The 16,420-nt window shown below is 39.0% G+C and overlaps 1 protein-coding gene across 1 annotated transcript in view; it reads right to left on the bottom strand.

The window, feature by feature from the left end:
• The window catches only part of LOC116625246 (RNA exonuclease 1 homolog), a 46,542-nt gene extending 31,578 nt beyond the window's left edge, over positions 1–14,964 (bottom strand). Inside the window, exons 1-6 of the mRNA XM_032393666.1 lie at positions 14,892–14,964; positions 12,193–13,361; positions 11,673–11,762; positions 9,392–9,596; positions 8,850–8,962; positions 6,953–7,105 (exon numbers count right to left, since the gene is read on the bottom strand). Coding sequence (XP_032249557.1) covers positions 6,953–7,105; positions 8,850–8,962; positions 9,392–9,596; positions 11,673–11,762; positions 12,193–13,361; positions 14,892–14,934 — 1,773 coding nt within the window. The 5' untranslated portion in view covers positions 14,935–14,964. The remainder of the gene's footprint in view (positions 1–6,952; positions 7,106–8,849; positions 8,963–9,391; positions 9,597–11,672; positions 11,763–12,192; positions 13,362–14,891) is intronic.
• Positions 14,965–16,420: the final 1,456 nt, after the last annotated feature.

The raw sequence follows: 16,420 nt of genomic DNA, 5'->3' as shown, positions 1-16,420 counted from the left end.
GAGAGCTTTCCCCCTAAGGTCAGGAACGCGGCAGGGATGTCCACTATCACCACTGCTATTCAACATAGTATTAGAAGTCCTAGCCACAGCAATCAGGCAACAAAAAGAAATCAAAGGCATCCAAATCGGCAGAAGAAGTCAAACTCTCACTCTTTGCAGATGATATGATACTTTATGTGGAAAACCCAAAAGACTCCACCTCAAAACTGCTAGAACTCATACAGGAATTCAGTCAAGTGGCAGGATATAAAATCAATGCACAGAAGTCAGTGGCATTCCTATACACCAACAAGTCAGAAGAAAGAGAAATTAAGGAGTCGATCCCATTTACAATTGCACCCAAAACCATAAGATACCTAGGAATAAATCTAACCAAAGAGGCAAAGGATCTGTACTCAGAAAACTATAAAATACTCATGAAAGAAATTGAGGAAGACACAAAGAAATGGAAAAATGTTCCATGCTCATGGATTGGAAGAACAAATATTGTGAAGATGTCAATGCTAACTAGAGCGATCTACACATTCAATGCAATCCCCATCAAAATACCATCCACTTTTTTCAAAGAAATGGAACAAATAATCCTAAAATTTGTATGGAACCAGAAAAGACCCCGCATAGCCAGAGGAATGTTGAAAAAGAAAAGCAAAGCTGGTGGCATCACAATTCCGGACTTCCAGCTCTATTACAAAGCTGTCATCATCAAGACAGTATGGTACTGGCACAAAAACAGACACATAGATCAATGGAACAGAATAGAGAGCCCAGAAATGGACCCTCAACTCTATGGTCAACTAATCTTTGACAAAGCAGGAAAGAATGTCCAATGGAAAAAAGACAGTCTCTTCAACAAATGGTGTTGGGAAAATTGGACAGCCACATGCAGAAGAATGACACTGGACCATTTCCTTACACCACACACAAAAATAGATTCCAAATGGTTGAAAGACCTAAATGTGAGACAGGAGTCCATCAAAATCCTAAAGGAGAACACAGGCAGCAACCTCTTCGACCTCAGCCGCAGCAACTTCTTCCTAGAAACATCGCCAAAGGCAAGGGAAGCAAGGGCAAAAATGAACTATTGGGACTTGATCAAGATAAAAAGCTTTTGCAAAGCAAAGGAAACAGTCAACAAAACCAAAAGACAACTGACAGAATGGGAGAAGATATTTGCAAATGACATATCAGATAAAGGGCTAGTATCCAAAATCTATAAAGAACTTATCAAACTCAACACCCAAAGAACAAAGAATCCAATCAAGAAATGGGCAGAAGACATGAACAGACATTTTTCCAAAGAAGACATCCAAATGGCCAACAGACACATGAAAAAGTGCTCAACATCGCTCGGCATCAGGGAAATCCAAATCAAAACCTCAGTGAGATACCACCTCACACCAGTCAGAATGGCTAAAATTAACAAGTCAGGAAATGACAGATGTTGGCGGGGATGCGGAGAAAGGGGAACCCTCCTACGCTGTTGGTGGGAATGCAAGCTGGTGCAGCCACTTGGAAAACAGTATGGAGGTTCCTCAAAAAGTTGAAAATAGAGCTACCATATGATCCAGCAATTGCACTACTGGGTATTTACCCCAAAGATACAAAAGTAGGGATCCGAAAGTGTACGTGTACCCCGATGTTTATAGCAGCAATGTCCACAATAGCCAAACTGTGGAAAGAGCCAAGATGTCCATCGACAGATGAATGGATAAAGAAGATGTGGTATATATATACAATGGAATATTATGTAGCCATCAAAAGGAATGAGATCTTGCCATTTGCAATGACGTGGATGGAACTGGAGGGTATTACCCTGAGTGAAATAAGTCAAACAGAGAAAGACATGTATCATATGACCTCACTGATATGAGGAATTCTTAATCTCAGGAAACAAACTGAGGGTTGCTGGAGTGGGGGGTGGGGTGGGAGGGATGGGGTGACTGGGTGATAGACACCGGGGAGGGTATGTGCTCTGGTAAGCGCTGTGAATTGTGCAAGACTGTTGAATCTCAGATCTGTACCTCTGAAACAAATAATGCAATATATGTTAAGAAAAAAAAAAGAAGAAGATAGCAGGAGGGGAAGAATGAAGGGGGGGAAATCGGAGGGGGAGAAGAACCATGAGAGACGATGGACTCTGAAAAACAAACTGAGGGTTCTAGAGGGGAGGGGGGTGGGAGGATGGGTTAGCCTGGTGATGGGTATTGAGGAGGGCACGTTCTGCATGGAGCACTGGGTGTTATGCACAATGAATCATGGAACACTACATCAAAAACTAATGATGTAATGTATGGGGATTAACATAACAATAAAAAAATTAAAAAAAAAAACAACTATAATTTTAATAGCAAACCAAACCCAGAGAAAGTAGTAGGAAGGAAATAATAAAGAGTGGAAATAAATGAAATAAAGAATTTCCTAAAAGAGAGAGAACTAAGAAAGCCAAAAGTTGGTGCTTTGAAAAGATCAACAAAATTGACAAAACTTTTGGTAGGCTGACCAAGAAAAAAAAGAAAGAAAACTCAGATTACTAAAATCAATAATGAGAGAGGAGGCATCAGTACAGAATTTACAAAAATAAAAAGAATTATAATACTATGAACAACTATATACCAACATATTAGAAAATTTAGATGAAATGGGAATTCTAGAAAAATAAAACCTCCTGAAATTAACTCAAGTATACACCAAGAGATGAATTATTAAAAAGAAATTCCTACAAGCCCAGACCTCACTGATGAATTCTCCCAAATATTTAAAGAATTTTTTTAAGAAGGAATTAATAGCAACCATTCATAAAATCTTCCAAAAAATAAAAGAGGGAACACTTTCCATCTCATTCTATGAGGCCATTATAACCCTGAGACCCAAAAAAAGAAAGTTACCACAAAGAAAACGATAATGTCCATCAATAGAGGAATAAAGAAAATGTGGTATCACATGTAATAAAATATTATTCAGCTTTCAAAAAGAATGAAATTCTGATATGTGCTACAACATGAATCAACTTTGAAAACATTATACTAAGTCAACAAAGCCAGACACAAAAGGACAAATATTGCATGAGTCCACTTAGATGAGGTACCTGGAGTAAGCAAATTCACAGAGACAGAAAGTAAAACAGAGGTTACCTGGAGCTGGGGGCAGAGAATGACAAGTTATTCTTTAATAGATACAGAGTTTATGTTTGGGACAAAGAAAAAACTCTGGAAATAGTGATGATGGTCAAACAACATTGTGAATGTACCTAACACCACTGAATTGTGCACCTAAAATGGTTAAAATGGGAAATTTTATGTCACGCATATTTTATCACAATAAAAACAACAGTAATATTTTAAAAAGAAAATTACAGACTGGTGTCTGTTAGATCTGATTAATATTGACACGAAAATCCTCAATAAAATTCTAGCACACTGAATCCAGCAACATAAAAAAGGATTATACACCATGACCAAGGGGGTTTATTCAAGAAATGCATTAGTTTAAGATAAAAACAAAAATAAAACACACACACACACACACACCCAAAACCAAAACCAAAAAACCAACCCACAACAGTGTAATATACTACATTAATTGAATACAGGACAAAAACTGTATGACATCTCAAGAGATAAGAAAAATGTATTTAAGAAAATCCAACATGATAAGACACTTAACCTAGGAAAAGAAGGGAACTTTCTCAACCTGATAAAGGACATGTAAAAATAAAACATCCCACAGTTACCACTGTACTTAATGGACAAAGACTGAAAGTTTTCCCTTTAAGGAAAGGAACAAGACAAGGATGCCCCCTCTTACCACCTCTACTCAATATTCTACTGGAAATCTGTGCTAGGGAAATTAGGTAAGAAAATGAAATAAAATGTATCCAGATAGGAAAGGAAGATGACTATCTCTATTTGCAGATGATATGATCTTGTATAAAGAAAATCCCAAAGAATTCACTAAAAAATATTAGGATAAACAGGTACTGCAAACTTTCAAGATACAAGATAAAAATTATCAATTGTATTTTTATATGCCAGCTATGAACCATCTGAAAATAAAATTATAAAAATAATTCCATTTACAATAGTACTAAAAAGACTGTAATACCTAAGAATAAATTTAACGAAAAAAGTTCAAGACTTGTACTCTGAAAACTATAAAACACTGCTGAAAGGAATGAAAAGATCTAAATAAATGGGAAGACATTCCATGTTCATGGTTCACAAGACTTAATATTGGTAAATGACAATCCTTCACAAACTGATCTGCAGATTCAAGGCAATCAAAATTGTAACTCAGTATTTTTATAGAAAATATAAGCTGAACCTAAAAGTTATATGTAAATGTCAGGGACCAAAACAGTTTGAAAAATTTAACAAATTTGGAGGAGTCACGGTTCCAACTTCAATACTTACTACAAAACTACAGTAATGAAGATTGTGTGGTACTGGCACAGGGTGGAAATAAGACCAATGGAATAGAATCTGAGTCCAGAATTTATGGCCATTTATATTTAATATTTATGATCAACTGGTTTTTGACAAAGATGACAAGAAGATAAAGGGGGAAGAATAGTCTTTTCAACTATGTGCTATGATAACTGAATATCCATCGCAAAAATCATCTAAAAATGGATCATATACCTAAATGTAATAACTAAAACTGTAAAACTCTGAGAAAAAAACAAAATAGGAATAAATCTTTGTGATCTTGGCTTCTTAGATAGGATGCCAAAAGCACAAGCAACAAAGAAAAACAAATGAATTGGAATACATCAATATGAAAAACTTTTTGTACTGCAAATAATACCATCAAAAATTGAGAACACAACACAAAGAAAAAATATTTCCAAACGGTGTATCTAGGAGACTTGTATCCAGAATATATAAAGATCTCTTAAAACTCAATAATAAAAAGACAAATAACTCAAAATATGTGCAAAGGATTTCAACAGACATATCCAAGAAGGTATCTAAATGGCCAATAAGCACATGAAAATATGTTCAACATCATTAGTCATTAGGGAAATGCAAATCAAAATCACAATCAGATACCATTTCACGCCCACTAAAATCAGGCTACACAAAAAGACAGATAATAACAAGCACTGGTGAGGATGCGGAGAAACTGGAATCCTTCACATTGCTGACGGGCATATACAACAGAGCAGCACTCTAGAAAATAGCTTGGCGTGCCTCAAGAAGTTAAATATGGAACTGACATATGACCCAATAATTCCACTCTTAGATATATCAAGAGAAATGTAGTCATTTGTCCATGCAAAATCTTATAATGTCCATTTACGCACCAATGTTCATTATTAATAGCCAATAAGTGGAAATAACCCAAATGTCCATCTACTGACGGATGGATAGGTATATATACATAAAACAGTATTATTCAGCAAGAAGAAATTAAGTAATGATAACATGCTACAAAACGGATGACCCTTGAAAACAATATGCTAAGTGAAAACATTAAGCTGGTCACAACAGAACCCCATATTATATGACTCCTTTTTCTAGAAATGTCCAGAATAGCAAATTATAGACAAAGTACATGAGTGGCTGCCTAGAGCTAGGAGATATGGAGGGCTGGGGGAGGGACAGCTATATGGCACAGGGGATCTTTCCGGGGTGATGGAAATGTTTTAAAATTGGTTGTAGTGGTTGTACAAGCGCCTGACTTGACAAGTATACTAAAAGTCACTGGAATGTGCACATTAATTGGGTGAATTAATAGGGTATGTGAATTATATCTCAATAGGGCTGTTAATAAAAAGAATTCTTGAGTTCTTCCTCACTCTTAATACAAGAGCCTGTTAAGATGACAACTTCACTTACATCCCAAATGTTTCTAGCACCCGGAAGCTCCCTGCTTTGTGAAGCAGCAATTTTATGGGCAGCCTATCAGTTATAAAGGTCTTCCTCCTAAGTGATGTGAAATCGGCCTCTTGTTCATTCACTCATGGTCCATTATATAACCTCCTAGAGCTGGGGCGCCTGGGTGGCTCAGTCGGTTAGGCAACTGCCTTTGGTCAGGTCGTGATCTCAGGGTCATTGTATTGAGCCCCGCGTCAGGCTCCCTGCTCAGGGTGTAGTCTGTTTCTCCCTCTGCCTCTGCTCCTCTCTCTCCCCCCGTTCATGCTCGCTCTCTCTCTCTCTCTCAAATAAATAAAATCTTAAAAAAAATTTAAAATATAACCTCCCAGAGCTATGGGAATTAGCCTCAATCAGAGGCCTGATGGCACCAAGTCCAATTCTAGTGCTCAGACATGTGTTTGTCTAACAGTATTTAAAAAAGATTTTAAAAGAAAAATGCTTGAAAGATTAGAATTCCATAAATATTGGGCTTGAATTGCCAAACGGCAATAATCAGATGGAGCTAAGTAGTGTCTCTCCCCTTCAGACTGCACTCATTCTGTGTAGTGAGCCATAGTTCCCGGACTCCTTATTACTCACACAGTCCACACTGGTTTTTGAAGATGCACACGGGGACAAGAACTATAGTTCTTGCTACTGATTTGAAAGGTTTCATTTTGGAAAAAAGGTTTTGAGTAGGATTTGCAAACACAAGTGCCTCCAAGAGACCAGGCCTGGCCCTAAATAAGAGTAAATAGATGTATATAATAGGGAGTAGTGGGGACTGTGGTTCACTCAACAGTATATGCCCTATATAAAGGAGGGGAGACACTACTCAGATTAATATACTATTGGCCTTGATAAGAAAAGTATGGGACTAGGCCAGTTTTTATCACTAGAGTCACCAGGATAATCTTTACAACTTAAGAAGACCAGAGAAGTCCTCCAGAAACTGGTCCCACAGCCTGGTTTTGAAAAAGAAGTGAAAAGAAAATTAATGAAGTTGTTTGCTAATTGTGCCCCATGAGTTTTTTTATTCAATGTAATAGTCACAAAGTATGTGTATCTTCAGATATACTTTACTATTCAGTACTGACCTTGTTAAGAGCCTCATCCTCTGTTTTATAAACTCTCAAATACTTCTCAACAAAGAGGTTGACATAGCGTTGTCTTACTTCCTCAGGGACTTTGGAAGAGGATTCTGGCGTGACCAAAGCCCGCTTCCGATGAGCCACCTTGTATTTCGGCATCTTGTTAAATACAGAATTGTTGGTGGGAGAAAAGAAAAACATGGATTTCTGTTTAACATTCCCACTATATGTATGAAAGAAGTAAAACTCTCTCAGGTAAGTTCTATAGCAGTTACATTAAAAAATAATTTCAAGTTTTAAATTCATTAAAAATAGAATGATACAAGGCATAAAATGGCCTGCACTCACAAAAGTCTGCCACGAGACTGCGGAGTCAGGGCTGCACCCCGTGTGTACCTCACTGCAGCTGACCTGAGCACTCAACTCCTCTCTCGACTTTCCACACCTGGAATCTTCGAGCTCTGATGTGGTCCTCCGCTCAGCAAATAGGAAAGTTTGTCACTTACCCATTCTTTTTTTTTAAATTTTTTTATTGTTATGTTAATCCCCATACATTACATCATTAGTTTTAGATATAGTGTTCCATGATTCATTGTTTGTGCATAACACCCAGTGCTCCATGCAGAACGTGCCCTCCTCAATACCCATCACCAGGCTAACCCATCCTCCCACCCCCCTCCCCTCTAGAACCCTCAGTTTGTTTTTCAGAGTCCATCGTCTCTCATGGTTCTTCTCCCCCTCCGATTTCCCCCCCTTCATTCTTCCCCTCCTGCTACATTCTTCTTCTTCTTTTTTTCTTTCTTAACATATATTGCATTATTTGTTTCAGAGGTACAGATCTGAGATTCAACAGTCTTGCACAATTCACAGCGCTTACCAGAACACATACCCTCCCCAGTGTCCATCACCCAGTCACCCCATCCCTCCCACCCCACCCCCCACTCCAGCAACCCTCAGTTTGTTTCCTGAGATTAAGAATTCCTCATATCAGTGAGGTCATATGATACATGTCTTTCTCTGTTTGACTTATTTCGCTCAGCATAATACCCTCCAGTTCCATCCACGTCGTTGCAAATGGCAAGATCTCATTACCCATTCTTAAAACCAATATAGGTCCCAATGTCAGTTACCATTTCACAAAGAAAAATGCTCAGACTTAAATAAAATTTATGAAAGATTTGTGCCTACTCAATATTAACATGATGCCAGCTATCAAAAATTTTAGCATGCCTTTTGAAGAACTTATAAAGACGCTGAGAGCTCTAAAATCAGTTAATCTGCCTCACTTTGGGCAGGGGGAAGCCAATGTTACACTTCTCTGGAGTTGTTGATGTTTCTCTGGAGGGGGAAAACCTTAAAATTAACAGACAGTTTTCTGCTGAAGAATACTTAGTAAACAGAAAAAAAAAAAAAGTAATTTCCACAAATAGGAGAAAAATAACTAAAGAGGGAAGGTTATAGTACCGTATCACTGATAGCATTATTTACTGAAGGTCTGCCTGCCTCCCCCACCCCTTCATATACATACACCTGGACACCCCTCACTGGATGTTTCTTGAAAGGTATATTCCAATGTGAAACTTTCCTTTGAAAAAACTGTAGGAGTCTTAAATTCATCAAAGCCACAGAGGTTTTACGTCTAAAAATACGCCCAATATTTCTAAGAATAGGATCAACAAAATAGCTGAATGTGACACGCAGACACAAATCCCATCATAAAATGAAAATAACTGTATCAAACAATAATCAGGAAGCTGAAACTTCTCTCTGGGGTCTGGCATTTATCTGAAGAAGGGATCTCCAGAAAAAAATAAGAGAAGCACTCTCCTAGGGGCTCTATGTATATACAGAAAAGCTGGTTATTAGAAATACAATTCTGGTCTTCAGACTTAGTTTATAATACCTTTATAGGAAAAGAAGCAATACTTTTCATAGGAATGTGTGATCTGCTTGGCTTTGCAGTTGGCTTTTCCCTTGATAGAACCACATCCAGATGAAGGCTGTTTGATGAATTTTCTAAGAAGTTTTAATGAACAAGGGGAAAAAAAAAAAGGTAAGTTTTAATGGCCTTAGCCTCAGATGATTAGAGTTTATTTTAATGATCAATTCAAGGTTTCATAATACTTCCTTTACAGACTCTATTCTCTTCTTGAAACAAAATGTAAACACAAAAAAATCCCAATAGATAATCCCAATATAATCTAGAACAAATTTAGACAATTTATAAAGCTATTCATTCCACGTAGACATGCTTGCAAAATATTACCTCTATGGCTTAGCATTCAGGGATAAATAGCATAAATGATTTAATTATCATGCTAATCATATTATTTCACATAAAGTTCCATGTCAGTGACTCAACTATAATTGGTAATATGTGGACTTCATAGGAAAGGTTTTTTAAAATAAGGTAAAATTCCATTTCTTAACTGATTTTTCTCATACCTTCTGAGGCTTTCCTATGGGTCTGAGAGATCGGACACGCAAATATTTTCTTTTGTTCTGAAGGGGCAGCAAGAAAAGCCTGCCCACTCTTTATGTCAGCCATTATCTGCACTGCCTGTTGTTGGGCCCGAAGGATTGCAGGGTGACTAATTAGTGGGGGAACGGCCTCCCTCAATGGGCTAATGATCTCTTTACTGGTTGGAACCTAGAAAGCATCAACAGAAAACGCAGAGAAATGATTTTAAAATTTGAGAAGACTCATCATTTCACTTTCCTTTTCTGCACAGAAGCTTTTGAAACGGACTACATTTATAATACCCCATGTAATACAACACACACATAAATGGAGTATTCCCAGAAATAAACTGAGAAGAAAATTGAACCTTTTAAGCATATAATACAAGAAAATTTTCTTGAAATAAGAGAACACATTAATTCTCCTATGAAAATGACACTTAACTTTGTATGCAGGTAAAAATGTGAATAAAACAGCTAAGAGGAAGACCTATCCTACCAAAGTTACCGGAATTTAAGGAAGGAGTTCTTTAGGAGTTCTTTAGGTCACCAGGCAAAAGTATCAGCTGATGCATAAAGGGAGAAACAGCAGGCTAGCCTCAGACTTTTCTACGGCAACATTCAGTACGAGAGAAAGCAATGCCAGAAAGGATGTTCAGCTTGATTAGTAACAAAAGAAATGTCATACAAAACAAGGAAATAAAATGTCATCCAGACTGACAGGTTTTTTTAAAAAAATTAACACCCATTTTTGGTGAAGATTTGTAGAACGGGAACCCTGAAACCCCTATAGGACTGTACCCTGTTACAACTCTTCTGGAAGGCAATATGGCAACATACTTTTAAAATGTTAAAATTCTATCTTCCTTTGTCCTGTTATTTCCATTTCTGAGAATTTATTTTAAGCGAGGAAAAAATTTTTAAGGGGGAAAAGTGAAAGGGGGAAAAGTGAAAATAATATTAGCTTCCAGAAATTTTTTCCTAAGAGAAGGGGAAACTACTCAAGTAGGTACCTATATATCTGACTCTTGGAGAGATACTCCATATCTCCATTTCACAGATAAAGAAAATGAAGCTCAGAGAAATTAAATAACTTGCCCAAGGACATCTAACTATTCTGCAAAGAACCAGAATCCAGGTTCTTATTTGGGACTTGGAAGCATAAACTCTATTTACGCCATGCAGAAGATTCTGCTGTCCGTGTGTCCCAAGTCCAAGTAATACAGAGAATAGAGCCGAGAAATGGGGTTTGTTAAATGGCACTTTTTAACCCAAAAGTGATAAAGGAATACTTCTCACAGCACGGCCTCCTTAACTTCCTTACATGGAACGTCAAAGAACTTCAGCACATACAATGTTACAAGAGGTTTAAAGGACTTTGAAAATCTACAGTTTGTTCCCCTTATTCACAGAACTTGCTGTTCTACAGAGTCCCACAAACAACGAATTGGGGAATACTGAACCATGGCTCCTAGGGCAAACAGAGTTAGGTTCAAGAGAGTCTCCTGTCATATTCCAATCAATAACCTACCTTTGTTTTATGTGTGTTTCTGTTTAAAGACTCTTTACTTAGTATATATTGCTGACTCATGAACATCGAACTCCTGGTCAACAGCACTATAACTCATGCCTACACAGAGCTTATTTAACTCATCGCCGTTGTGAGGCACATCACAGGCTTCTCGATCTCAGGAACACTAGACAACCCTATACTTGGGGGCCACTTTAACCAGCAAAATCACCAACAAACACCGCAAAAATGCAAAGAACATGGCACTAAATAGATTGAGAAAAGGACATATGTTAACAGTAGGAGAGCTGAAACAAGAAGGCAGTATTGCCTTGTTCAACCTTAGCTGGGAATGTGCATGTGAGGCAATTTTTTTTTTTTTTTTTTTGCCATTATCCTGGCTAACAAAAGACCACATAAACACAAGTCTTGATTTTAAGGTTACAAATTAACTTCAATGAATAGGTGAATTCGCAAATACAGAATCTGGAAATAATGAGGATCAACCATAGCAATTTATAGTTAAAAAGCTATGCATTAACAACATACCTGCTTTTAATGAAAATGTTATATAATGGGGAGAAAATGAAGGATGCAGAAAATGCTTACAAGTAGGAATCAACTTACTGAGTGTCCACTTGTGCTCCCAGGTGGATAACAAGACAGTAAGTAATGGAACATACTTAAAGCTCAAAATGACAAGGCATGCACTTTATAAAATAATGTGCCCCACGAGAGAGGAACTAAATAACTCACATCAAACTTGGCAATGTGTGCAATTCTCTTTTTTGGTCCAGAAGTGTTTTGATAATACAACATCTCAAATTCCATTTGCTTTCCTGAAGCCTGGTGGGGAAAAGATAAGAATTATCCAATTTCAGCAGAGTAAAGGCAATTCTAGCATTCTTCCTGAAGAGCCACAGGAATTCAAGCCACAAAATACGGGGCAACTTATTAAGAAATAATTCACAAAAAAAATAATTTGAATCACTTGACATGCAAACACTACTATAGAAGATTTCTCTAAGTTGGGAAATCAACTATAAGTTGCTGTATGTACTATGGCCTCTGGAATCTGTCAAGTCTACAAAACACTCTATCCAGCCAATTATCAAGGTTTTTGCCTTGTCATTCCAATATATTACTGATCACAAGTATTAGAATATATATTATATACACGTTATATAATTAATATTTCTACAGAGTTCAGAATAGAGTATGTATTTAAGGGAAACTCCTTTAAATTTAGGAAAAGGATTAAAAAAAAAAAACTGACCTGTTTAGTAGTCTCTCTACAAGCTTTACTTTCCGTGAACTCAGTGAAAATTCGAAGACATTCCTTCATAGTGTCATCTGAATCAGAGGGAGTGTCCTCTTCAGTACGCTCCTTATCAAAATCAAATTCAACTAATTTGCTGTCTTCAAAAGTAGTGAAGTCCTGACTCTTGTCTTGTCTTCTCAGCACTTTGTCTTCTGCACGCTCATCTGAGTAAGAGATTTCGGGCTGGGTTGAATACCGACATTCACTTTCCTTATTTTGAGCATCATAAATTGTTTTTACGTATTTTTTGCTCTGTGGATAACTCTCGTTACAGATTCTGTTCTGTATTTCTTTGTCACTGAGAGGTGCACAAGGTATGCTTTCTTCTGAAACACAGACATAGTTTTTCTCACCACCAAAGCTTCCCATCTTAGAAATGTGGTTTTTAACACCATACAAGTTTAAGTCACTTTTAATATCTAGTGAACCTTGCATGAGCCATTTTGGTGGTTCCAATTTGTTACCGTCATCATCTATTTGTGTGGTTAGTTGGGTTTTCTCTAGTTTTTCCACTTCTGTGCCACTAATTTGAAGATTTCTCTCCTCTGAGGACATTATATGTAACCTTTTGTCCATATTCTGATATTTGAAACCTCTCAAAGGTTTAGACTTTTTAGAAATAGGCATGACTGGAGGTACATCCATTACAAGGTCATCTTCATCAGATTCTTGAAGATTTATTGTAATTCTTATTGGTGAAACATAAGGTCTTTGGCTGTCCTGGGACCTGTGGCAATTTTCCCCCACAGATTTTTTCAAGTGGCAGAGGTGCTGTGTATCAGTCTCATCCTGCCTGGCTTTCAATGTGCCAAGCAGCCCTGCAGAATAATTGAGCAAGGGATCATATTCAAGATCTGTTGCTGGACATTTGTGGTCCAGCACATACTTTCTAGGCTGACTCTCTTTGTTCTTTGATGGTTCATTCCACTTTTCCTTTGGAAGAAGGCTATTATATTCAAGAAAATCTTGCCTCAAATTTGTGTCACTCAAGGAGGCAATGTGGCTTCGCGGTAGTTCTTCAAGCGTTAAAGTAAACTTGGAGAGCCTCTTTTGCTTTTCTTCAACCTCAGTCTTGACAGATTCAATTTCTTTGTTGAGCCTTTCCAGTTCTTCCATGGTTGTGCCTAGTTTTGTCAATGGAAGATGAGTTTTGTTTTATCTTTAAAAAAATCACCTCAGGTGAAATGCAGACACCAGAATATCCTGGACAGGTAGTTTACTATCAGAAGGACATTAGCTCCTCCAAACCCAGCCATTAACACACGATTGGTTCTCAGAAGCAGAAAGAGAAGTCAAGGACTAGCTCTCTGTAAGTCTTTCAAATGTCAAGCCCATCTCCATGACTGATTAAATAACATCCGTGCCTCATTACTAGAGTGACTATATATCAGTGGGGCAGGCCAGGTTTACACATAATTATTAACCTGTGTCAAATGTGATACAGTTTGGATATACCCTATTCACCTTATTATTTACCACCCAGTGACAATTTGAAGAGTTCAAATAGCTGAATGCGACTTACACAGAATTGCACATAGTTTCACACACCAATGCATCTTGGTTATAAGAAAACGTTAATTAAAGTACCAGTCTTTCCTAAATTCAATGGACCTCACAATTTTCATTGAGGTCTCTGGTATTCTACTGATTGCCTCAAACATAAAACACCCCCTCCCCAACATACATTCTAAAAAAAAAAAATCTTAAAAAAAAAATTCAGTCAATAGAACAAAACTCCAGAGCAGTTTTGGATTCACACTCCTGAGGAAAAACCAGGACAGTAACAAGAGAGAAGCCTTGCAGTAATGACTGTTCACAGCACCTGGCAGCTCCTTCCTGACTTTTATCTAAGGAAATCACAAGTTTCTTCCCTCGTTTCAATATACACTTTCCTCTGTCATTTATGGGATAATTTACACACCTCTCTCTTCTCTCAAGAGATTTCAGATTTCAGATGGGTCCCAATTTTTGAAACTCTGAATTTATTTTAGATAAGCCCCATGTTTTGGTAACACACACATGCTTCTTCTTAACACAATGAGCACTGTCTTGGCTCAATAGCCTTTCGTTTTCTATTAAGAAATTAACTCTGCTGAAATCTAAAACAATGTGTTACAGAAGTGTGTGGCATTTGAGCGGAGGAGGGAGGGAGAAGGCAAAAGGCAAGCACAAGAATGAGAATTATCCTAGGATCCAAACAAACGCCTGGATCAAATTTCCCTTGAAATACACTTGGACAGGCGACTAACCTCTGGATAACCAGCCAGAATTGTATTTTAGCATAAGCTGGGTTTTATTTGGTTGCCTTGGTTCAGGAAAGGCTGTTTAGGCACTGCTTTGGGGGCGCTATTGAAAAAAAAGAGAGATTATACTTTCTCTCCATGTCACCAGTTAAAAAACCTTCTTTTTCCTCATCAGAAGCTACATTTAGGGAGCTAATTTTGAAGTTTGAAGGCACACGTTAACAATCTTCGCTCAGGCTAGAAGTGACTGAGAGGAGTTCCTCTGGATTGTAAATACTTTCTGCTCCAAAGTGGGTCCTACCTCATCTCCTTTCACCAGAGCATACAAAACCCCTATAGTAACTCCACACTGGGGATGGGTGGCAAGGAGGGAGGAGAAAACCACACAAGTCCATCTCACAGCCAGCAAACCTGCGCACGCCTTTCTAGGACCCCGCGCTCCAGGAGTTGGCATCTGCCGGTCCACAGCAAGGAGACAGCCTGCTCAGCGCGCCCCGCTCGCCACGCCTCCCTGACCACGTGACTTTGGCCCGGCCCCGCGCGCAGCTGCGGGCGGAGCCGCTCACGCAGAGGGGGGCGGGTGCGCACAGCGCTTGGTTACTGTGGCGGAGGTGCTCTCTTCTCCCGACCCGGGGAAGAGAGGCTCCTAAGACAGCCAGCCCACTCCATCTTCCCAAACATTACTGCCCCACATCCCCCAGGTTTCGGGAATCTTGCGACCACCCAAAAGGCCTGAGAAAAACGCTCCCAGTTAGAACCCCCATAGCACCCTTACTGTTAGGCAGATCTCAGGACATACTTACCACGGGAGAGAGAAAGAAAGAATAAAGGTTGGTACTTAAGGCTCCTGATCCTGGGGGTGTGATGGGGGCAGATTTAGTCTTGGGGACTCTGGGACAACTTGGTTCCTCTTCCTAACCCAAGCGCTTGTTTTTCTCTTGTGTGTAATAGCCACTCTGTAGGAATTGCCCTTAAATAGCTAAGGTAGAGGAAAATAAAGTCCCTCTTTGAGGGCTGAGGAATAGGCGGAGTATGGGCATCAGAGAAAGGAAATAAGAGGGTGTTTCAAAATGCCAGAGAGACGGATAAGTTAAAAAGCAATTGGTTTTTTTAATGTCCTTTCAGGGGAAACATCCAGAGAATCTGCCCAGGAAATGCAGGTTTAGTCAGTTAAGGGACAAATCAGAAGCTTCCCCCCTACCCCCACCAGCCTGGGCTGTGTGACCTTCTTCTAGCTTCTAGACTAGGAAGTGGGGAGAAGAAGGTGGATACCAGTAAGGACTACCTGCTATTTTTCATGCCCAACCACCCCCCACCATAACTTGACTGCACGTTACATGGTATCTGCAAGCTATCTCCACTGATGAGAAGTCAATTTCTAAAAATATGGTTAACATCTCTTTGGGCCAGTAAAGCCATAGTAATGCTATAGTGATTAACTTTCTCACTCTATAATACTTTTTTAAGTACTGGAGAGGAGTTCGGTGATTGAAACGTGACTTACACCTATTTCTGATCAAGGAAATTCTCGGCACCTCTCAAGGGTGGGTGGAGAAAACAGGTGGGAATGGTTGGTAGTCAACCCCTCCTCAAGCCCACCTGACGTTCTTTCCACGAGCTCTTTCTCACCCGTGGATTCAACATGGCTCCTCCGCACCTTGAGTACTCCCAAGCAGCTGCAACCACCTGCCTCACTCCGTTCCCACCGCATGTCCTGGTGCCTGAACTGGCAAAACAAACGCTGGCACAGACCCCCGGCGCTGTCAAAAGGGCACGGAAAATGGCAAAAGTAACCCGCAGAGGGTAGCATGGGCCACTGCTCAAGGTCACCCCCACTGGCTCAGGAACTCTGCCCACTACCAGCTAGATCTGAGGTGAGCTGCCGGGCCACTTCTTTTCCCTCAAGGGTCAGTCTTATATAGTCCATAGCTACTCAAAGG

The sequence above is a fragment of the Phoca vitulina genome, unplaced genomic scaffold, assembly GCF_004348235.1.
Source record: "Phoca vitulina isolate PV1807 unplaced genomic scaffold, GSC_HSeal_1.0 scaffold75, whole genome shotgun sequence".
Lineage (NCBI taxonomy): Eukaryota > Metazoa > Chordata > Mammalia > Carnivora > Phocidae > Phoca > Phoca vitulina.
Note: the sequence above shows the minus strand (reverse complement) of the source record. Positions and strands in the feature narration are given on the sequence as shown.